Here is a 23,189-nt window from a genome sequence, read left to right as displayed (position 1 = left end):
TTCCACCACCACAGCGAACGCGCAGGGCTCGGGGCGATGGTGCAGGGAGGCAGGTCAGACAGACCACCTGCCTTGCGTATGCAGTTTTCACTCTGTCGCCCGCCCTTTATTTAGGCAGGTCGGGCAGCTATTGCTCGATTCCCTGCAGCAGCGGTGTGGGGGCTGAGCGGGGAAACTGTGGGAGGAAATTAGCTCACTAAATGCAGCCGGGGGACAGGAGGCCGCCGCCGTACGTTCGAAGGAGGGAGACACCGATTCCCCAAGCGCCCGACACCCATAAATCACAGGCAGCACAGCTCGTTTCCACGCAGCGAAGGAGGTCTAGGCGGAGGGTCCGTCCTGCCCACCACCCCTGCAGCACCGAGCAGCAGAAACGGAGGATGGAGCTGGCGGGGGGGACAGCCCGGCCGCTGCTGCGGGGCCTGGACCGCAGCGCAGGCGGGAGCCGCGGGGCTGACCCGAGCACAGGCCGCACGCAGGGCTGGGCTGCGGTTCACGCCGGTGTTCAGTTGCTGCCACGATTCCTGAGGGACTGGGGGTGCAGGGCTCGGGGGGGCTGGCAGACACGGGCCGCCGGCGGGCTCGCTGCCGGTACGGAACTCGCCGCGGAAAGGGCGAGGGCGGCCTGCGAGGGAGACTCGCCCACGACCAAAATGGCCGCCGCCGCTTCGCGGGCCGCGCCCTCCCGCAAGATGACCGCCCGCCCGTCCGCCCGCTTCGCCCCGACCCTCCCGCCGCCAGGGGGCGCGCGAGGCAGGTGGCGGCGCTCCGCCCCCCCAGCCCTCCCGACTCCACGGCGCGCCGCTGCCGGAAGCGCGAGTCGGCGGCCGCGCTGTGAGGGAGGGAGCGGCCGGCGGGGCCGAGGCGGCACCCACCTCACCCCCCCCCCCCCCAGCCCCCCCGCCCCGGGCCGGCGGGGAGCAGGTGGGGAGGGGGCCTTCGTGGGGGGTGGCCGGGGCGGGAGGCGGCTGGGGGGCAGGTAGCGGGGGGGTGACAGGGGCTAATGGCGGAGGCAGGTGGTGGAAGGTGGCAGGGACTAATGGCGGAGGCCGTTAATGGGGGGCTGACGGGACTGGGGGTGAGCGAGGAGGCGGTGAATGGCGGTGACCAGGGGTCCGCTCCTCCACCCGCCCCAGGGCGCCGGTGAGTCCTGGGGACCCGGTGGCCCCGGCTCCCCTGGCGCCCGGGCAGTGTCCTGCCTGTCGCCGGCGCTGCCCGGCCTGGCGCTGCCTGCGGGCTCGCTGCTGCCGGCGACGTGGCATCGCGCCTGGGGCCGGGGCTGCTGGGCCGGGGCACGGGCGCTCTGCCCCCGCCTGGGCCCGGTCGGCTGCTTGGGCTGCAGCCGGTGCCTCAGGCCTCGCTCAGGACAGGTCTTGCCAGCCCGGCTCAGCAAATGGTGCCGCTGCCCTCCCTCCGTGCAGGTGTTTGTAACTCGCAGGTAGGGTACGCGGTGGGGGCAAAAGCTCGATTTTCTGGGGAAAAAAGCAAATACCGCGTTGGTGACTGTAGTTGTTTTGAGTGCGCTGTAGGCAGCGGCGTTGTTCCCGGCAGCTGGTGTTACGCTGGTGTTTCTCGGGGAGCCCTGCCTGTTAAAACGCATGCCTTTTCCCCACGCCTGGTGTGCGGGGTTGAACTGTCCTTTGGAAGGTGTGATAAAATCACGTTTCCTTTCCCAGAGAGGCTGTTGCCTGTTGGTCGCCCACCCGTCCGCCTTCGTGGCACTGCCTGCGGAAGGTGCCTGCTGGACGTTTGCAGGTGCCGTGTTGGGGACCCTCTGCCTCTGGGAGCAAAGCTCCCATCACCTCTGCCAGCGGCTTCCAGGAGGCTCTGCTGGCATGGGAGGTGGCGGGCAGGGCGAGTGGAAAGCCGGGAACTGCCTCGCTCTTAGCTGTGGAGTGATGGGGCTTAGTGTACGTGTTTCAGGTGGATACCTCGTGTGCGGGGTGTTATCACTCCACAAAGAAACTAAATTGAAATTCCAACTCTAACACCCTTTATGGCAGCAAACGCAAATTGTCCTTAACTACCAGTCCCTCTGGCTTTCCCTGCTGGGCTCCTCTCCATCTCAAGGTGTACTGTGTGTTACATCTAATGTTCGTGTTTACAATTTATTGAAAATAAGATATTAAAGGGTTCTAACGCGGGTAATGCTCTTAACCCACAAAGCATACGTGGTCCTTACACAGTGTAGTTGTGTGACTGACAGTTTATTTTAGCATCGGAAGAATTCTTCCCTGGGTTTTAGCCACACCTAGGCGTACCCCTTTGCAAATGCTTTTGCCTGCTGGAGTTTCAATAGCCAACGTGTTTTGCAGTGCTGTGAAAAAGGAAAGAAACCAAGCGATGGTTTTGCGAAGCTGACGTGTTCCTGAAAAGTGCGGCTCGTGGTTCCACAGGCTGCTGTTGCCGCTTGGCTGTTGGAAGCTGCTCGCTTGAAGGTGCTCGGCGTTTGATGCCGAGAGTCGCTGGGCTCCTCCTGAGAGGCGGTTACCTGGAGCGGGGGGTGCTTGTTTGGAGCTGGTTGTCGTACAGTGGCACTCGAGTAGATCGCAGGTATCTGAATGACTCTGATGTTACAGTATTTCTGAACCGTGGGTGTCTCTGAAGCCAAATTTGTAACCGGTGAATATGTCCGTACGTATTTGGAGGAACGTGAGGCGCTAGGGCAGCTCAGATACTTTCCGCTGTCCTATGCAAAATCTGACTGAGAAATAACGAAAGTAGAGCTAGCGAACAAAGCAAAGCTGAAAAGAGCAGAGACTGCAGATAAACACACTCAGCTGTGCCCAGGAGGAGCAGCCGGTGCCGCTGCACGCAGGTATGGAAGGTTAACCTGGGCTGAGCTGGAGCAGAGCTCCCAGGGACCGGCTGGAGAGGAAGCCCTTCATCTCGAGGCGGCGTGAATCCTTTTGTGCCAAGGAGGTCACAAGAAAGTCCTTCTTAGAAACGTGGGTAACTGCTGCATCGTGTTTTCTTTTCACCTGATAGCTGCTCTGTAGTGCTGGGAAGCTGCAGTATAGACTGCTGTAGCTCTCCCTTTATTTCTTAAAGGTCCCATTAAAGGAACTTACTGAAAAGGTGCAGATGCATCCCTGACACTAGAGGGGAGAGAATGATAGGAAGTTGCATGTTCTGTAGTTAATTCAGTGTTAGATTTTAGGTGGATCAGGACACAGAAGATCAATTAAAAAAAAAAACCAAACCACAATTTCAGACTGTAGTGGTGGTTGCACACTCTGGAGGGTTAAGGTCTGTTCGCATCAAACAGTTAGGAGCCGTAATGTGTTCTGCTTCCCATATCTAATGTGTTCATAGGGTTCGTTCCTCCCAGCAACAAGCACGTCTAGAGTTGCAGCTACCTGTTTGTTACAGAACAGTTAGCTAACAAAGGCAATTAAATGATGTGTGAGCGGGGATTTGTATGAAGTCTATTAAAAAGGCAGCATTCTGCTCCTTCCCAGTGCTCTGGTTGACTAGTGGGTTGTGCAGCTGGCATATTTACATTTAATAAAAACATCAGATCATAACATGTTTAAATATAGGACACTTTGGGGGAAGGGCGGGCGATCATTTAGATAACTAATTCTTAACCGAAGCAGTGAAAAGAAGCCAGGAAACCGTTAACAGACCAGCTCTCTCTCCAAAAGGCCGCCAGGCTGCTGACCTCGGAGCTCCTGGGAGGGCTTGAACTAGAGACGAGGAAGAGGGGCCGGAGCAGCGGCTTTGCTGGAACAGCTCTGTCAGGGAGCTGAGAGACTCCCATGTTGTTGCCCTCCTGAAGCCTCAGGTCACGGCTGGAAACAACCACCATAAAGTGATTCTCCAGGTGCAAAAAATGCTTGGGGGTGGGCAATTTTTTTCCCCACTTTTCCTGACAACTGAGATTTTGCTCTCTCCTCCTCTCATTACTAAAGATAGTTTGCTAACTTCTGCGTACAGAGCAGTATTCAGGGTCTCGCCCGTAGCCTGTGATCACAAGCCTGATTACAGAGCATGTGCTCGGTCAGTGTTTTCTGAAAGAGCCTCTGCAATCAGCATGTTGTTTTACCAGTTTTGTATGCGAGGAAGCAGCACAAAAATCTGTGTCAGCCTCTTCCTGACAGAGGCTGTGGGAGGGAGGAAGGAAGGGTTGGCAGGCAGATGGAATATTTGTCAGATGGAGAGAAGGTAATTGGTGGGGAAGAGCATGCTGCTGGAGGAGGTTACCTGACCGTAGCTTCACTGAAATCCTCTGTGGCTTGGAGAGTTGAGGAATGGCTGCTTTTAAGAAGGCCAGGGGCTCCTTGTGCCCTAAGGCGGTGGCAATCACAGCTCCTAACTGCTGACTGTGATTAATCTGAATTAAACCCCTGGAGTAGGTGTCTGCATGACTGGGGGTATTGGTGGATCCTGGTTTTGGTGGATTCTTGGTTTGGTAGCCAGGACAAGGACTAGTTGTGGACGCGGTACTGTCTGTTCATCTGTGTGTCAGAGCTGGTGATGTCTGGTGGTGATGCTGACGCGGATGCCAGAGCAGTCGTAGCTCCACAGCTAGAGAGCTGCTCGCCTGTTGATCTGAACCCTTTTGTGGACATTTGGTTTCCTTTACAAAATAAACGATGGGGATTTTATTCTTGTCCTTAAACTGAAGGAGAGGATACTGGCAGGAGGAGCTTCTTCATGGCTGTTTCATGCTTTGCAGAAAATGCTTTGACAGCGGACAGTGCCCGCCGGAACTAAATCGGTCTGAAAAAATTTTCCTTCATCCAAAGGCCTGTTTGTCGTCAAGAGGGAACCTCTGCAACGGCCGAACTCTGCAAGTGATGGGCTCGGAGAACAGCGCTTTAAAGAGCTACGCACTAGAAGAGCCGTCATTCACACTGCCAACTGGACACACAATTTATCCGGCCGTGCTACAAGATGGCAAACTTGCTTCGGTCTTTGTGTACAAGCGAGAGAATGAAGATAAGGTTAATAAAGCTGCCAAGGTACTGTAGAGAGCGTGCCTGGGACAGACTTGCCAGAGCTATCCCTCTTTTTTTCTTGGAGGCATGGGAATCGGTTAATGAGGGTCAAACCCTTGGGGAGTAAGGGCAGGAGGAAAGGTCGAAGTTGACCCTGGCTGCAAAGAGCTGCCGTGAAGGGGGAAAAAAGGGGGTTGGCAGCTCTGAAGCCCATGGTGCGCTGCACGATGCGAGCAGTGGCGGGGAGCGATGTTCCGATAGCGATACCTGCATTACTTCGCAGAGTACTGGTCTCTTCCTGCAGATACAAGTCAGAGAGTCTTTCTTGGGTGGATCCTACCCAAAATACTCTGTTTATTCTGCGTAAGACTTTGTATCTGGATGTATTATTAAAAAGTTCTGCAGTGAGTGAGTGTGCTGAGTGCTTGGTGAGGAGCAGGGATGGGCTGTCTAAATTCAAGCAGAAAACGTGGCTAAAAGTACAAGGCTAAGCTGTGCAGCCAAAAGAGATGCTGGGATGAGATTTAACAGATGCCTTTGTTTCTGGAAGCACCTGAAAACCTTGCGCCACCCTTGCCTTCTGCGCTTCCTCTCTTGTACTGTGGAAGCAAATGGGATCCACCTGGTTACAGAACGTGTAAAGCCTTTGGAGATGGTCCTGGAGACGCTCTCTTCCGCAGAAATCTGCGCAGGGATCTACGACGTGTTGCTGGCGCTCATCTTCCTCCATGATAGGGTAGGTACCACCAGCAGCAGTCATCAGGCTTTGGTGGGAGACAGATGAAATGTGACAGGAGAGCGTTGTACCTGGGCTTGCCTGGATGACCGTCTCATTCCTGAGTCCTCACAAAAAGAGAGACACACACCCCACAGTTCTTTTAGGCTGAAACTGCTAAAATTATTGGCTGCTTTGTAGGAGGAAGGGTAATTGAAAACGCTGTGGGTGTTGGAAGTAAGAGAGCAGTTCTCAATTCAGGAATTGACATCTGCTTGCAGTGCTTCTTACTTTAGGGAAATGGGATTGCTCGGCCTTGGCATGCATTTACAGCTGTTGCTACGTGTCAGAGATCGGTGTCACCGCTCCCCTGTTTTGGCACTGTGTGTTTGTCCAGGACTGCAGTTAAATCCCAGCTCAGACTGTAGCTTTTGGGCTTTCTGTTCATAGTTGGAGGTCTTCTCTGGATTTACAGTTGCATTGCAAGGGCTGTGAAAATTAGAGCTTTGTCTGCTCTAAAACCCCAGCCCTTCTGCCTGATACCTGCTAGTCACCTACGAAATCCAAAGGGCCGTTAGAATTGTGTGCTTTTGGGCAGCTTTTCCTCAGCTCCTCACAGCACCTAATTAGTGCTGATTAAGATTTTACGTCTTCATCTATCCCCAAGTCTGTTATCCTTTTTTTTTTTTTTTTTTTTTTACTGTTTTAGGGGAACCTAACGCATAACAATGTCTGTTTATCATCCGTGTTTGTAAGTGAGGATGGGCACTGGAAGCTGGGAGGAATGGAAACAGTCTGTAACTTCAGTGAAGCCACCCCAGAGGTAAGAGCCAAGCAAAGCACACCCTCTGATGCCCGGGAGAGGGCCCCTGGCCTGCTGAAGCTGGCCATCTGTGGATGTGAAGGCCCAAGTCCTTCCAGTTATCTGAATTGACTATTAAGTGTGTTGGCTCACTTCCAGCTCTGACCTGAATCTTTGCTCTAAGGACACTGTAACTATAAACCACAACATCTACACAAACAGAAACTAATTCCCCATTAGCCAAAAAGCAGCTACTTTTCTAAGGGAAACTGCTGGCTGGAGGGTAGGTTAAGACTGAGGAGAGTGAGAAATCTTTGCTCCTCTGGACTGATTTTAAAAAAAAAACTGGAAAAAGCTTTAGTGTGAAGCACGAAGATTCAGGTTGAAATGAATCGATAAGGAAAATAATTTAAATGACTCCTTAGCTTTTGCTGCTGGCATCTTCATTGCTTGTTATTAATCTTAGCAGAAAAATTCCTGGTTTGATTTCTGCTGCATGCTGTGCAGAGTCATTGCTGCAGCCTGGCACTGTGTCGTAAATGTCTATTGCCTTTTCTCCCAGAGGATCCACAAATCCTTCACGAACTGTATTGAGTGTCCCTGGCGTGTATCACCTTTCAGAAGGGATCAGGCAGACACTGATCTCTGTGATCATGAAATCTCTCAAAGCTCATGAAATCCTTTCCCTGTCCAGACGGATCACGCGGGACGATGGGACTGAGGACTAAAGGGATGAGTTGGCTGTGGTGCCCTGAAGTTGCTTTCTGTCAGCTTGGTGCTTCGCACCTGGTCCGTTTGTGCTTCCCCTCCGGGCAGAGCAAAGCGCAGCCTGCCCTGGATGCCAGCTGAAGGGGCAGGGGCCGACCTCCTGCCACACGCTCAGCCCTGGCCCGCGGGGACACCCTGCTCCTGCTGCTTGGCACAGATCAGCGATCGAGGCAGCTCATGTCTCCCCTCTTCTCCTTGCAGTTCCTCTGGCATGTCAAGTCAGTACGAGACCAGTCGTGCATCCCTTGTGAGGAGATGGTGAGTAACGTCACTTGCTGGAGGAACTTCTTGCTGGCAACAAGTGAAAGTGTGATGTTCGGGAAATAGTTTTCATTCACAGGTTTTATTTCCTTATGCCTGAATGGGAGGAAGTGGCTATTGGATAATATCTGAGGTTTACTCTCTTCCTTTTTTTTCCCCTTTCTGTCCCATCCCTGGTTTGGGAATGGTGTTGGGCACAGGGAAGTGAAATTCTGAATGAGGAGTGATGGGACAGCAGGTTCTCCTAATATTTTTCAAACACTTTGTGTTGCAGCTTTAATGCTTCTAAATCATCAAAGCTTTGCAAAAATTACAGAGTAGTTGCTGAGATTGCCCAGATCGCTGCGGTCACACGGTTGTGTAGCTCTCATAACAGCCTTTTTTCCACTTGTTAGTCACCTCCTATCCATTAAGCATCCTATGAGTTGCTTATGCTAAAGGAGCGCTCTTTCTCTCTCTAATTATCACCTGTTTCCATAGAAATGCTGAAAGCTGTTGACCTGCAGTTGCTGCGTGCATTCATCGGGGAATTGTTTCATCGTGATGTAGTTGCTCCTTTGGGTTATAAATTCCCCGGTGGAGGTTTTTTTAGCATAATATTCTACTTGTAGGGTACTTAGTGGAGCTTTGGTGCTATAAAAAGAGTTGGAGAGTGTATATGGCAGGGGGTGGGAATAGAGACTCGTGGAAACTACCGACTATTTCACAAACTCCTGCTTTGCTCATCTTTTTGGTTTTATTTTCAGTCTGCAGATTTCAAAATTCTGCCCAACAGCTACGGGCACGCGAGGGATGCCTACGCGTTTGGAACAATGGTTGAAAATCTCCTGACGGTCCTAAATGATCAGGGTGAGGAATGACACGTGTTTATTTTGCTATCGACAGGCCTCTGTAGCTTATTCCTTGCATGCATTGAGCCATTTGCCTTTTCTTGCAGCTGGCAGATGTGCTACAGGTTCAGTGGTCATTGTTGTTCTTTGTGTTTGCTAAGTTAAAATGCAGACTTCGGCTTCTCCTGTGTTCCCCTTTTCCTGCATTTGAACATGGTTAGATGTGGCGGGAGGTCACCAGCCCATGCAACACGAGCACTCCCAACTCTGCTCTGCAGCAGTCAGAGGTTCGCTTGGTCCTGCCCCACCAGCCGCTTCATCAAGGGTTGTGGACGCGGGTACGTGGACGTTGTGTACCACAGCTGAGCAGGGGCTGCTACCTTCTAGCAGAGGAGGAGCAAGAAGCTTCTTGGGAGGACAGTAGCACTCCTTGGTGCCCCAACAGCCAAGCAGCTTAGGAAGAGAAATGGAAATGCTATTTTCCCTTCCTTTAGGGACAGATATAAGCAATTTTGCTGTCAAATAGAGCTAAAAATAAGTTTTTGTGAGGGTGGAGGACTCCTGAACATAGCTTGTTTGGTGTTGAGAGAGAGAAATCTAATTGTAGGTGCTCTGGATTTCAGTTTCAGCAGATATTCTCTCCAGCTTTCAGCAAACCTTGCACTGTACGCTGCTGAATCCAGATCCAAAGTGTCGTCCACCACTGTCCAGCTTATTGCCTCATGAGTTCTTCAGGTAAGGAAAGGAATATCCTGCCTCTCTTCGTATGTCTTGATACCGCTTATTTCTGTGTTGCAAATGTGTTAATTTTGTGAAGGTGTGTTACTTATCAGATGGGAAGTGCAGACTTAATCCCTTAGAGGGATCTTTGACAAAGAGACTCCTTAAATTCAGAAAGCATTATCAGCCTTCCAAACGAGGTGCTGAGCTAGCAGTGGTGACAAAAGCATGTCCCTCAGTCACACGCAGTCAGTTGGATCTCCCCAAGCTCACGGGAGGTGGTGGGAAATGCTCTAGAAAATAAAATCATTAGTGATACCGCCGGAGCAAAGCAGGCTCCAAGATAACCCACACAGAGCTGCGTCTGCTGTCACCCGAGTGCTTCCCTGGGTGGTGGCATTAGTGTAGGGTGGCACTTTGTTCTCCTCATTGCCCTGGTAAGGTGGTCAGAGGTGGCTGATGCCGTGTTGCCCAGGTCTCCCTGTGAATTGCTGACTTCAAAGTGCAGCACTGCGCAGGCGCAGCTTTCAGGTAACTGGTCACGCCTCCGTGCTGGCGTTCTTGGTTCACCAGGATTTGACTTGTATCCTTGTGAAGGACGGGGATTTGCAATCTCTTAGTTGTGGGTGGTTTAAGTATCAATAAGGATCACACTTGACAGCCTATGTTTTTGTGCTTAGGAATGATTTTCTGGAAGTTGTGAATTTTCTGAAGACCTTAACGCTAAAGTCTGAGGAGGAAAAAACTGAATTTTTCAAGTAAGTGAAGGAACTGTAATCTGGAAGCTTCTTATTTCAGCAGTACTGCTGCCGCATGGGATTGTGGGGGGACCTGGGGAGGCTGGTGGCCAGAGAGGTAGTTCCTCAGGTGGCAGATTTTAATTGCTTTGGCAGAACACTGTTTGCTCTCTAATATTTTGGGTACTCCAGCCAAAGTAATGATCGCATCGAAGAGGAAACTCTTCGCTCCCTCCTTTCCCAATTTCTTGTGAATGGTTTGGTGTTTAGGAGGAGCGGTACCTGCTGGGCTCTGCATCATTCTGATACTCGCCAGCCTCCGGAGTGACGCTATGCACAGCCATACAGACAGCAGTGTTTTTACCTGCTACAGACCAATTACTGTCGCTGGAGAATCAGTCAGAAACCGGACTGTAGTGACACGTGTCACTTCAGGGATGCTTTTCTGAATCCCGTCTGCTTGCTAGCAGCTGGGTTGAACTCCTGCAGGGCCAAGAACAGAAGCTTTCCCAGGAGTACAGGGATGTGAAGAGGAAAGAATTTTTCCATTGTCCGCATTCTAATTGAGTTAATGCACTTTGTGGGGCATAATGCTGACGTTATTAGCAGAAGTTAAATTATTCAGGTTCTCTTCCACCCGCTTTAGCAGCACTGTCCCATCTCCCACCGCACCATGGCTAAGCAGGAATCGTTTGAAAAGCCCAGTCATGTGCTGTAGCGTGGCAGTAGAGGAGGGAGTGTGGCCTAACAGCTCGCCTGCTCAAGCTCTGGTGAACAGCTCCTCACTGGAGCTGTCCCAGGGTCCTGTTGCTTTACACAAAGGCTATCTTGCTTGCCCAGTTTCAAAAGACTCTAAAATATCAGAGAGCTTCTTTTAATGTGCTGGGAAAAAAGAATCTTTCCCTTGCCTCATTCTCAGAAGTAGCTTTATTTTAGATGCGACTTTGCAAAAAAGGGAAATCTAGCACCAGGCACCTCTTGAGGCTGAAAATTTTTTTCCATTTAGGCAGATATTGTGAACTGCTAATGAGAGAGTTTTCAATAAGACATGTTGGGTGAATTAATCTTGTGGTGCCAGCCCTGTCTGGGTAAAGCTGTTGTCTCGGCTGCAGTAGTGCAGCATCTGCAGGAAGTCCTATTGTCATGGTCCCCGCAAAGTTTTCTGCAAGGGAAGCTTCCATGTAGTCATGGCATTATCTGGGCCTGAAAAAGGGAGAAGCTGAATTTTTCTTTCCTCTTCCATATAAAAGAGCCTGGGTTTTCTTACAGAGCTATGTCCCTGCCTGTTTTATACTTCTGTGGTCACTATCAGTTGTAACACTACTTTGATTTCACTAGTTTGAGACTAAGTGGAGGAAATAAGGGGAGAAAGGGGATCTTAGCAGAAGCATTCAGAATGGTCCCCACCATCTCTGTAACAGCAGTGTTTACTGAGGGAGGGCATGAATACTTTGCTTAAAGATACAGCAGTGCTGCCCCTTTATCAGGCAGAGGGGCTTTCACAGCATGTGCACTATTGCTCTTGGTCTCCTCCAAGCCTAGAGAAAAGCAGTAACTGTTACTGATATTTTAAACATTAAAATCCTACAAGGAAGAGCAGTTGCACGAAATCAAACTCTGTGACTTAAATAAATAAAGCCAACCCGCACTCTGTTGGCCACCTCTAAAATGTATTAGATGGAAGTGGTTTCACAATGGGATTTCCTTTTTGCAAGGGAAACTTCCCTTGTGTGGTGGGTAGAACAGCCTTTTCTCAGGCAGTAGGAAAATTCTTGCGATGCACCGGGCTGTGGGGTGAGAGGACAACTCTCTTCTGCAGTTTTAACGCTGTAGCACTTCATGGGAGATGATACCACCTCTGAGGCAGTTTGATGCCACAGCAGTGGGCAGCTTCTCAGAGGGGGAAGCCTTCATGTGCCAGCTGCAGGGGCGGCGGTGACAGCTGGATGTGCTCGTGACAGCCCGTGATCCGGGTGCGGGTTTTACAGGATGTGTCTCTGGCTCCTGTTTTGTGTTATCTTTGCCTGAAAGCCCCAGGCAGGAGCAGAGCCTTGTCCTTCTAGGTTAGAGTGCAGGCAGAGTGAGAGGCTGCGATGGGACGCTGTCTCTAGGAGATGAGGCAGACACAGAAAGAGGGGAAAGCGATATTAAGGGAAACAGTTGTAAATGCATGGAAGGCTGCCTTGGTACTAATTGCTCTCTCCTGGAATGCAGATTCCTGCTGGACAGAGTGGCCGGCTTGTCAGAGGAGCTGATAGCGTCACGGCTGGTGCCTCTTCTACTCAATCAGCTCGTGTTTGCAGAACCTGTAGCTGTCAAGAGTTTTCTTCCTCATCTGCTGGGTCCAAAGAAAGGTGACCTTTAAATACTTTCTCTCTTCACAATTATTACTGACAAGTTTGGAATGAATTCAGAGTGGTTGTTCCGTTGAATCAAGGGAATAGTGGTGTTTATTTAACCAGAACAAATACCGTAACATACAGAACTGGAAAGGACAGTTATGTGTGCTTCCCAGTTTGCAATACTTTCCACTGCTCTGCTGATGCTGGGAGGAGAATTAGGAATTGCCTGGGCTCTTTCCCAGGCTTACGTGTCACCCCACCCTCCCACCCCAGGCTTCCCCAGTGGCTCACTGCATATTCCTCTTCCCACCTTTCCCCTACCCTGCCTGCCCTTTGTTCTTCTGCCACTGCACTCGTTCTCCTGTAAGGGCGCTCAGTCTCTTCTCCTTTCCTCTGCAAGAGGTGTTCAGCACGTCTTGCTGGATCCCCAGCTATCTCTGTCCCTGCTGTTTGCCTCCCCTCTCTTAAAGTTTTTCCTAAATAGCTACTGGTGTTTCAGCCAAGCAGTACCTCTCTTGTGACTGTTTGACCTTCCGTGTTCAGAGCCATTGCCATCGAGCAATGGACACTGGCACTGCTGCCTCTCCTCCCTCCCACCTCTGACATCCCAAGCAAGCTGTGTTGGCAGCTGACAAAGAATCAGACCTGGCAGCGGGGTGTCACTGTAGATCTCGGCTGTGATGGTTTCTCAGCGAGTAGCTTTTGGGTGAGCTGTCTCTCATCATTGAAGCAGCCTTTTCCCATCTTCACCTCTCTTCCCTAGAGCAAATTGGAGAAAGCCAGACCAGCTGCCTCCTGTCGCCAGCCTTGTTCCAGACGCACGTCATTCCTGTGCTGCTGAAGCTATTTGAGGTTCACGAGGAGCACGTTCGAATGGTGTTGCTGTCTCACATTCATGCCTACGCAGAACTGTTCTCTCGGGAGGAGTTGAAAAACATCATATTGCCACAGGTTAAGGACAGAAAAACAATATGCGGTATATCCTAGAATATGGGATTTCTACCACTCGGGTTGGTTCTTAGCTTAAAGTTAGGATCTCATAGCGCTGGCCACAAACAGTTTGCAACCTCCTTTCTCTGCAAGCCCTAACCCTTACACCCCATCCTGATCTGGAGTACTGGTTTTGTTAAAGCCAGTGCCCTCTGGCACACGCACCACTTGTGCCGATAGCTGTCGGCCTTGACTGTCACACCAAGAGACTGTGTTTCCGTTTCATACCACAGCTGTCAAGAGTGGAGGAACGATCGGTCTAAGCTCAGGGTGCCTTGGCGTTAGGGTCCAGCGCTCACCAGGCACTAGGATCAGCCACCCCCTTTAGCTTGTAACACAAAGCAGAAGGCTGATTTAATGCTACGGAATAATGTCCAGTGTCTACTGAGAGCTGTGGGAGATCATAGAAATGAGATGTGCTGCAAATATAACATTTAAAGGGGAAAGAAGTGAAAAAGCAGAATTTTCTGTTCTTGGTAATGTTGTTATGTTCTTGGTGTAGGTATTGCTGGGCCTTCGAGATACCAGCGACTCTATCGTGGCGATAACGCTGCACAGCTTAGCAGTTCTCGTCTCCCTGCTTGGACCTGAAGTAGTTGTAGGTGGAGAAAGAACGAAGATTTTCAAAAGCTCTGCACCAAGTTTCATGAAAACTGCTGATCTCTCCCCCGAAGGTAAATGATACGGTCAGAGTGCTCTCGGGATTCTTGCCCATTCTGGCCAAGCAACACAGGCAGAATTTCTTGGATGATTCATCTGTTGCTGTTGACAGGTTAATTGAAAAAAAGCTAATTGGCAGCTAAACTTCAATTGTAAATTGGGTGCTGTTTGCAGATACAGAATTGAGATCAGAAGAAGAGTTATACAAAAGTATTTTAAATGTAGGAAATACATGGAAAAAAATTTAAATCTCTTCATTTAAGAATCTCTGTAAGTAAAGGGGATTGTTAGGTGTGTGTGTTTGTCTTTGGTGGAAAAACTACACTGCCCTTCTAAAGGACTTATGTACTTATCCAGATAGTTGTTTAATATTCCCTCTGTCCTTCATGTTTTTAAAAATAGTAAATCTCATCCTCTTCCCCCAATTTCTATTCATAGATTGGAAAAGGAATACGAACTTCCCTATTTTCTCAGCTCTCAGGAGGCTTTTCAGCTAATCCAAATGAAGACAGTAGTCCCTGCACCTGCTAGATAACTTGGAACCAAGTGTACTAAGGGAAAGCTTTTCTGGATATTGAAACTAAGAATGCTTATAACTGGAGGGAAGAATCAGCATTTGTTCTACTTTAGACATAGAGATACTAAACGAAATGCATGATAGAGATCAATTTAAGTGTTTTCTTCCTGATTATGTGTGTACTGACAGCTACCACCCTTTATTAAAATCTGTGGATGGCTCATTGCATTATTTTTCTTTACATTATTTTAGCAGACTATAGTAAATAAACCCCGGTGGATTGCATGCTAAAACCAGGTTTATTTTTCAGAATATATTTAAAGTTAAACCTGATTTAACTATTGACAAACAACAAAAACCCCACCTTTGTCCTCAACAGTGAGTGACGATCTGCAAAAAACAGTACTAGAGGCTGAACATGTGAGGCTTAATAAGCTGTTTGCTTAAGCCCCTAAAAGGCTATACCTTTGATCAAGGGCACTTTGGGGAGGGGGTGGGTTCTGTGTGTTAGTTGCAGTCCTTTCCTGTGCCACAGGCCATGTATCTCTGGCTGTGCTGGTAACCCCTAGCCTAGGCAGGTGCAGCTGGCTGGGAACACAGGTGAGCTACGGGGAAGCAGATGCAGCACTGGCCCAAGCCATGCTGTTCTGGGGTGCTGGCAACAGGGCCTCACACAGCGGAGGCTGGTGCTGCTCAATCACTGCCACAACTCCCAAAGATGAACTGGAATTCGGTGCTTGCCAAGCTATCATCACTGGCCTGAGGAAACAAACCTGCCTTGTGCAGCTTCAAAGCGTGGCCTTGACTGCCTGCCACCCCACCTCACCTCGGGTGTGGTACGAGGGAGGCTGTCACACAGCCTTCAGGACAGAGACTCTTGTTCCTGTAAGCTGCTTTGCTTATGCCCAAGCATAAAAGAGGGTTTGTGTAGTCGCATGAGTTGTTTGCTTATACTTTGAATTGCTGTGACTATCAGTGCTGTGCTTTTGTATGAGAGGCAGGTAACAGGGGATTTGTGATGTCACGCAGTACAGAAGCTGGGATTTTGGATGCAGCCAGGTGGCAGACAGCATTTTTTAAGCATCTGTTCTGATTATAATCAGTTTGTTCATTGTGTATTTCTTGAAAGAACATATCAGCAGAAACTGACCGCTTACAGTTGCCCAAACTTTGTACTGGCGAGAGCTGCCGATGGCAGGAACAGAGGAGTATTGTGTTATATGCAGCTCAAGAGGTGCAGCTGTTGGATCGCTGTGCCAAACTTCATTCAGTATTGCTTGTCAGTGTTGTAAACAAGAATGTTCCAATGCTGTGGGCAGTTTCAACTAAGACTGACAACACACCTTGTGGACTTGGTGTCCTTTCTTTTCTTTTATCCCTGCAGACTCCCCCAGTCATGTCATAAGCAACCAGAGAAATCAAACCTCTCGGCCCTTGAAGAACAATTCTAGTGTGTTCCCCATCGCTGGAAATGTACCTGTCAAGAAGCTTTCTGTGCAACAAGACAATCCGCTGGCTTTAAAGACAGGTAAAACTCAGCCCTAGCTCTTTCTTTTTAGAAATCAAATGTTCTACAAATGAAGTGTTGCTTGAAAAGATGTTAATTTTCCCCATGTGCTGATCTGAAAGATTCAGTGAACCAAGGAAGGCGACGGTGAAGGAAGGAGAGTGTCACCCTTGACTTCCTAGGGAATAGTTATTTGGGAATCTGATATACACAGACTGCTGGCTGGCCGGCCTTGAATTTCTGTTTCCTTATGGTAGGTTCTTGGCTGTGCTTTTTCACCCCTCCCACAGCTTGGCAGATGATACACTGTATTTATAGGTCAGCTCATTCTCTGGCCTCAGAAGCTGACTCAGTTTACTTTCATGGCCTTTTTTCAGTCACCTATTGCTTATCAGCAGTCAGCTTTTATTGCCCAGGGCTTTGAGATGAATACCCCTCCTTTGCAAGCGGGAATGTGGCCGTGCTTTCTAATACAAGAGGAGCTTAGCACTGAAGCATCTTTCCAATCAATCAGCATTACTGGCTTATTTCCATGTGAGGTGCTACCTGCGATGTCAAGGAGTTTTAGGCACAACTCCGTCTCTACACTTGCTCTCTTGAAACGAGTATGTAACACCTTTATCCTCCACAGGTGAGCAAGACACTCAGTCCCCCCTGAATGGAATTCCTGGAAGCATTAATACGCTAGGGAGCAGCAGGAGCTCTTTGACTACCTCCGAAAAGCCAGCAGAAGAGTGGCCAGACTGGAGTGAGCCAGAGGAGACAGACACTGAGAAAACTGTGAACATTCAAATTCAGCCCCAAGAGCCACGGGGCAGTGTGGGACCTTATTTTGCTGAACGTGATGTAGATGAGAAGCCTTGGGATGACTTTGAGCCCAGTAGCCCTAGTCCTGAACTGTCCTCAGGAAACTGCCTCACTGTGATGCAAGCTGATGGAGTGGAAACACCGAGGCCTCTGCCAGATACCCATCGACTGAGCAAAGAATTCAAAAGCCTCAGACTGAGTCCCCCCACAAAGTCCTGCCCTGGGAACAGCTGGAGCAATGACAAGTGGGACCGCCAGGAACAACTGGGAGAAACTGTGCTGCCAAAAACAACCTTTCAGGAAAGGTTGAAGTCTTCATCGGAGTCTGGCCTAGGAGAAGAATTCACGATCAAAGTGAAGAGGAAACCCATGCAAGACCCTGAGCTGGACTGGTTTGCTGACATGATCCCAGACATTAAACCTTCTTCAGCTATCTTGATTTTACCTGAAGCGAGGACAGAAGTGGTTGTTCCCAGTCACTCTGGTGTAGTATCCAGCAGAGAAGGTGCCTCCCAGAACATGCTGTTTTCATCCAAATTTGCAGCAGCTGATGTTATTGAGGTAAGAGGCTATAGACAGTTGGGTTTAAATGACTGCACACTTGAGAGGATCCTAAAGCATGTACATACACAACACAACACGCTGTTGTAGCACCAGCTGGCTCCTTAATCAGGTGGTGGATAACCTGAGGAAGTATCAGCAGCATATGCCTGTACAGTTGAGTCTTTACCTGTGAATACAAGATGCTGAGCTCTGAATGATGCATCTTATCAGGCACCAGGTAATTCAGCGGGCTGTTACTGCAGCAGCAAGAGAGCTGTGTTAAGAAACAGTGAGGGAATGGAGTTAACTTGTACACTACTAAAGGCACTGACTAAGGAGTTTTAACTCCAGCTCTTAATTTGTGCTGCTGTATCCTGGATGCAAGGACTCTACACTACGTTAGGGAGAGTCTTGGTTTCTCGGACAGGTAAAAAGAGTATGCTCAGGACTTAGTGTTGCTCCTGGCTCTTCTAGGAAAACCTAATAGCATTGTAAATAAAGGACCAAGAAACCAGAACCTCTGGATTACAGAGTAAAGCTTTTTGGGTGCTTTGTTTTCATGAAAGAATAGCTGAGACATTTCTCCATTTCAGAGAACCAGAGGGGTTATAAAACTGCCTGGTAAATCCCTCTAGCCCCATCACAGAGACTCTGGAGACTGCTTCTGTTTCCTAGGAAGGGAGGCAGCACTCCCAGCACTGCCACCTGAACATGTAACTCCATTAGGGAATAGGTGTTGATTTCAAGTTGTTTTGCTAATTCAGCCTCAAGAGAGCTACTATAGGGATAGCAGGTTGCATGGGCAGAGGAGCCTTGGATGTAAACTAAAGTTGTTTACAACATTTGACAGTGGCACACTGCTGTGTGACAGAAGCACTGTCATGATATCAACCCCATTTTGGGGGGGAGTCACTCACTGTAGTGCACTCAGTGCTGCGGAGTAGTAGAAGAGCTGTGTCAGTGGACAGGTGAGATCAAACTCATACAGCAGGACAAGAGCTGTTTCCTAGGGGGAAAGAAATCATCTAGTTTATAGCATCCTGTTCTTAATGGAAAGTGGTTTTGGTACAAACAGTTCTTGCTTTAATTTTAGGATAAAAATATAAGACTCTCATTGTTAGTTTGCTCTTGTCTTTAAGGTGTTTTCTTTTGTAGTTATAAGGTCTTTAAGACAGAAAGCTGCAAATACTGGCACTTCATTTTTGGTCTTATGAGGGGCTTTCGGCATTCATGTCTTGCTCTGCCATCGCAAGCCGCACAGGCTACTGCCTGGCTCCTGTGGCTGTGCTAAGTACAGAAGTACAATACATGTGCCTTAATGTTGATAATTTTACGTGATTCTAGGCTGAAGCTGCAGGCTGGGGTGAAGAAGAGGAGTTGAACTGGGAAGATGATACTAACTGGTAATGGGACTGAAAGAGACAAAGGCAATTTATGGTGTGTTGGATTCTGTAAGAGAAGTCGCTGCTTCCCCAGTACAATGGATAAGTACCTCAGCACTGCTTGTGCCAGAAGGCAGGCACTTGCTGCAGCAGCCAGCAAGATCCCGTGGGGCCTGATCTCTTGCAATGGATGCTCCTTTCCAGTCTGTGCCAAAAACTGCAGGGGTGAGGCCTGCACTCAAGCAATATGCCCAGCTGTGGTGCGTGCCACTGCTACCGGGAAGAGGAACAGCGTGATGGGTGTGTTGGTGCTGACGTGCTACTGGAGGCCAAGGGTGGTGTAAGCGATTGTTCCAGAACTCATCCCTGCTCTGAAAAACTGATGACAATAAATGAAAGTCACACTGAGTTCCTTGGTTAATGTGCCTTTTTTTTTTTCTTTTTTTCAGAAAAGTAAAGCCCTTAGAAATGGCTCCTTTTAACTTTTTAGCTAAGAGATGATTTTAAGATGAACGTACAGTTTACTCAACTTATTTATTTCTGTTTATATAGTTCTGTCAGTGGATGGTACAAGAGGTGCTAGGAACCGTGCAGTGAAGGACCACTGAACACAAACTGCTTAAGCACCGCATTCTTCCTGCTCTTAACTGTGACCAAATAAAGATTATTTTTAAAAGATGACTCTAGCATGGAGTGGAACCAGCAGCAGAGGTATGTTCAGAGAACAGTATAGAGCCTTAAATTGTTATTCTTGAGTGTATTTTTAAAATTAAGATAAAAACACCTACTGCCTGGTCACCTGTATGTGACAGGAACAAAGGTAACTTACTTCTACAACAGATTCAAACATCTTAGTATTCAAAATACAACCTCATGAAATGCTTATCACCATACAGTAGCTTAGAAGAGCAAGCTATACATCGGCAATATACAAAATGACAGCTCAGATGCACAATAGTGTCCATTAAAACATATCAGTCCTTCCAGCCAGTTATTATGAAAGACAGGCCAACATCTCACACCTCAGTTGATTCTGGCACATTAACCGAGACCCAGCAGTACAGTAGAGCATCGCCCTGCATCACAGTTTTTTCTTCTCCAGCAATCATGGTACAAAGGCATCTCTTCCCTCTGAACAGGGAGCTGAGCTGTTTTATTGTCTCTTAAACCCGTTGAGCACCTTACCGTACACTGTCTCTGAGGATGGCTATAGCTGTATGCAGAGCCTCCAGTTTCACTGCAAGCCAAGCAGGGGGTGACCCTTTCCGGAGCAGCAGCTTCACAGCCTCCACTGCCCCCTCCATCGTGCCTAATGCTGACTTATACTGCTCCTCAGAGGGTGGGTGACATGCTCTTTTTGCCAGAGGCTGCAGATTTAAGTAAACATGAGACATCATTTATAATGCTCTACATAAGTGATCAGTCTTCATCCAAATGCAAGAAAACCCTTAGACGGAGAAGAGCTGCAAGAGACTCCCGTGCCTTGTGAGAGTTCTTGTCGGCTGGCAGGCAGTACAGAGCATTCAGGTATAATAATAAGGGCCAGGAGTACACGCAACCTTTTTTCTTAGAACATGGAGGGCAGCAAGACCATCTGGAACCTCTTTAGATACTTCCCAGAACTGACAGAAATCAACAATAGAGCCCAGATAGATAGTTTAAAGAAGTGCACGTACCTCTCCTGTTGACTCCAGTTCTCCATCCATTTTCATAAACTGTGCACTGCAGGTAATCCTTTCTTGCTTCACGCGTTCTGTTCGTGCTTCTGTTGTCTCTTCTACTTGCCTCGTCTAGGGAGAAAGCCACAGGAGAGGTAACTAAACCAAGGCGGCATTACCAACCTTCATAGGCTCAATTTATATGCCAGAACAAAGGGGAGGGAGGGAGAGATCTTAATGTGCAGTGCAAAGTGAACCTAATTCTCACACACTCTTCTGAGCAGGAGACTGAAGTTATCTACAACTTTGGTGTAGCATCACTGGCAGCTATCAGTTCTTTTGCTAATTATCTGCTTGTCAAAAAGTGCTCATCCAGATAGCCCTGCCTTCGGTTACAGCATGATAACCACCCCCTTTCCCACATTGTCTATGTTCTGCATGAATAGCCATCTGCTCTTAAGAGAATTTTTTCTAACATGCAAAAAGGACTAAGATGTTTTATACATGTTCATTTAGCTTTCAGAAACTGATCCAAGAGAAACGAGGAAGGAAATCACACAAACCAAATGATGAAATCCCTGTCTCTTTAATAGATAATTTCTCTGCTTACAACAATAACTGTGCAATTTAATAATTTTTTTTTTGTTCAAGGAGGGAAAAAGCAAAGCATTTAAATCAAAGTTGGGAAGTACTGGAAGAGCAGTGTGCATAGGAATGGCAGTTGTTAATTCTGCTGATTAAAGCAAGTAGAAAAGTTCAACCAGATCCCAGCTGACAGAACAATTTATTTTAAACATACTCATCTAATCGGCATGCAGGTGTAGCCATAGGCCGTGTACTGCTTATAATGGATGTGTACAACATCAACTAAGCAAGCAGTAAAATGGTTCAACAACATACATACCTTAGCCAGAAAACTAACAACTTTGTTCTTAGTTTCTTCAGAATTGAGGCACTGAGGAACAACATCTTCATGGCTTGTTTCCTGTCAAAAATGTTGAGTAATAGTTTAGTACATTCATATTAACAAAGGAATAGACAAAGTAAAAAATGTTTCTGTGACAGCCCCTTCCCTGTTGCAACCAATCTAAGCAACCAATGCTTAATCTTCCTTCACTTCCAGCTCCTGAAATCACTTACAACTGCATTAGCCCTCAATACTTTTGATGTGCAATAGCATCTGTAATACTAAGATCCAAATTGGTCAGTGAAGAGCAGCAAACATTTAAGATGATAGAATTTCCGTACAAGAACAGTTAACAGAGCCCAATACATGCATCCAGCGTTCTGCTACGCTTACCTCTGCAAAATGTGTGAATGCCTCCAACGCGTGCTGATGAATCAGCCAGGTCTGGTCAGCTAGCAGAGAAGCAAACAAACATGACAACTGGGGTACAACTTGCCTCTGAAAGATGAACAAATATCTGTCAGTTCTAAAGAGTTAGTTGTGCCTATCTTACCATCATGGTTTATTAGTAAAGAATCGCTCTAAGGTCAAGGCACAGGTTTGTGAAATGCGAGAGTGCTACTGCCCTGTCTGGCAAAAAAACGACTGTAAGGGAGGTGACATGTTCTGTTCTTTCTTCTTGGAGATTCAAATGTCAGTCCTTTCTAACTGGTGAGAAGCAACAAGCAAATCAGTAAACCAAGCATCTTGCATGCACTCAGCATGTCTCGATGAAAAATAAAACTGCCATAGACCATTAGTAAGTCTCCAAGATTATTACGTCCTGGCACTCCTGTATGTATTTAAAGAACTTGATCCTTTAACTTTATATTTAAATAAATAGCATATCTTTTCATCAAAAGACTGAAGATTATTTCACTAAGGCCACAATTATATTTACCTGTGCTGCTTGTGGTATAAACACCTTTCCCATAGAAGAGAGAAAATCCACCATCGCTAGACGAACATGATCTGGGGGATTCAACTGGAAAAGGGAAGACTGCAGTGCAAATACCTGCAGAAAACAAACCCCAGCGAAGCTCCATCAAACAGACTGCAGGTGAAAACTGTTCTGTCTCCTTTTTAAATCTGAGGACATTGATTTTAGAAAACTGGACTGAAAACAAAAGGAGGTATGCTACACCTTGAATAAAACTGGCTAGGATAAAGCTGCAGTGTGCATTTTAGAAAGAAATGAGCATGCTCTATAGCATATCCATATAGCTCAATTATCTTACAGAGTAATGGGATTCTCAAAAGCGTGTTAAAAGTGTTAACCAAAGTGCCATACACTTGGTTTAAAGACCAGGAAAGTAATCAAGGAAGAAATAAAATTAGGAACCTCCATGTGTTAAGAGAAGGCCAGACCGTGAAATAATTCATTTGAGATTTCAGTAAATCACAGAGAACTTGGTTTTCATGAAGTAAATTATTCATAAGAAGGTTTTGTTTTGTTTTTTTTTTACCTGAGTAATCAGTTGAGCATCTAATGCTTGGATGAAAAATTCCAGAAGGTGAAGTAATAAACACAGTGTCTGCTGGAGACATGGCTCATCTGAGACCTTCAACAGATCACAAGATATTAGTAACATTGCATTTTAGCGTATGGAATAACTACTTCAGAAAGAATTTAAAGTTACAGTAGTGTTCCAAAATTCTTAGCCTCACTTCACACACATAAACTGACACGTCATAAGCAGCAGAAGAAAATATTAAAACAGTCATATCAGTATTTCTAGGTAGTCATATTTTACAAGACCCTTTTCTTCGGTTTTTATTAAGAATATTTCTTATCCCTCATCTCCTTACTCCACTCACTAATATAAGCAGCTAAAGGTTATCTGACCTATTTCTTTTCCCTTATCAGTTGCCAAATGTCTTCACAGAAAGGCTGAGGTTGGAAGAGGCACATTGTTGGCTCTTCTTCACCCCTGCTCTCAAACCTTTTTTAATCCAGAGTATGAACCATGACAATCCTTTTTTCTTTACCGCAGCTGTAGACATGAACAGGCATACAGTCGCAAGGGAATCGCCTTCCCCCCTTGTTCTCAAATATGGGAG

The 23,189-nt window shown here is 47.6% G+C and overlaps 2 protein-coding genes across 7 annotated transcripts in view; one reads left to right on the top strand and one right to left on the bottom strand.

Annotated features, from left to right (window-relative positions):
- Positions 1-885: 885 nt before the first annotated feature.
- Positions 886-19,215, top strand: SCYL3 (SCY1 like pseudokinase 3). 6 transcript variants are annotated; one of them, XM_050900612.1, is made up of 15 exons: positions 1,996-2,948; positions 3,648-3,826; positions 4,752-4,967; positions 5,494-5,679; positions 6,368-6,481; positions 7,430-7,486; positions 8,236-8,338; positions 8,943-9,054; positions 9,720-9,797; positions 11,991-12,130; positions 12,882-13,069; positions 13,611-13,782; positions 15,670-15,813; positions 16,424-17,160; positions 18,487-19,215. In XM_050900612.1, the coding sequence occupies exons 3-15, from the start codon at positions 4,803-4,805 to the stop codon at positions 18,547-18,549; spliced, it is 2,259 nt and encodes a 752-aa protein (XP_050756569.1). In that variant the 5' UTR covers positions 1,996-2,948; positions 3,648-3,826; positions 4,752-4,802; the 3' UTR covers positions 18,550-19,215. The 6 variants fall into 6 exon arrangements, with proteins under 6 accessions (XP_050756570.1, XP_050756568.1, XP_050756564.1 ...); XM_050900610.1 differs by having other exon boundaries at positions 4,682-4,967; XM_050900613.1 differs by lacking the exons at positions 1,996-2,948; positions 3,648-3,826 and adding an exon at positions 886-924.
- The window catches only part of FIRRM (FIGNL1 interacting regulator of recombination and mitosis), a 25,995-nt gene continuing 15,823 nt past the window's right edge, over positions 13,018-23,189 (bottom strand). The window contains exons 19-25 of the mRNA XM_050900605.1: positions 22,595-22,690; positions 22,030-22,143; positions 21,483-21,587; positions 21,087-21,167; positions 20,201-20,314; positions 19,710-19,891; positions 13,018-13,045 (exon numbers count right to left, since the gene is read on the bottom strand). Coding sequence (XP_050756562.1) covers positions 13,018-13,045; positions 19,710-19,891; positions 20,201-20,314; positions 21,087-21,167; positions 21,483-21,587; positions 22,030-22,143; positions 22,595-22,690 — 720 coding nt within the window. The remainder of the gene's footprint in view (positions 13,046-19,709; positions 19,892-20,200; positions 20,315-21,086; positions 21,168-21,482; positions 21,588-22,029; positions 22,144-22,594; positions 22,691-23,189) is intronic.

Source organism: Gymnogyps californianus, chromosome 8 (assembly GCF_018139145.2).
Source record: "Gymnogyps californianus isolate 813 chromosome 8, ASM1813914v2, whole genome shotgun sequence".
In the NCBI taxonomy this organism is placed as follows: Eukaryota; Metazoa; Chordata; class Aves; order Accipitriformes; family Cathartidae; genus Gymnogyps; species Gymnogyps californianus.
The sequence above is the reverse complement of the archived record's forward strand: the minus strand, read 5'-3'. Positions and strand labels throughout refer to the sequence as shown.

Bases quoted from the DNA above. Each gene is read 5' to 3' on its own strand.
- SCYL3 (XM_050900606.1), top strand. From the start codon at position 4,671: ATGCTTTGCAGAAAATGCTTTGACAGCGGACAGTGCCCGCCGGAACTA. The intron at 5,680-6,367 runs GTAGGTACCACC...TTACTGTTTTAG, and splicing joins TCATCTTCCTCCATGATAGG to GGGAACCTAACGCATAACAA. The intron at 6,482-7,429 runs GTAAGAGCCAAG...TTCTCCTTGCAG, and splicing joins TCAGTGAAGCCACCCCAGAG to TTCCTCTGGCATGTCAAGTC.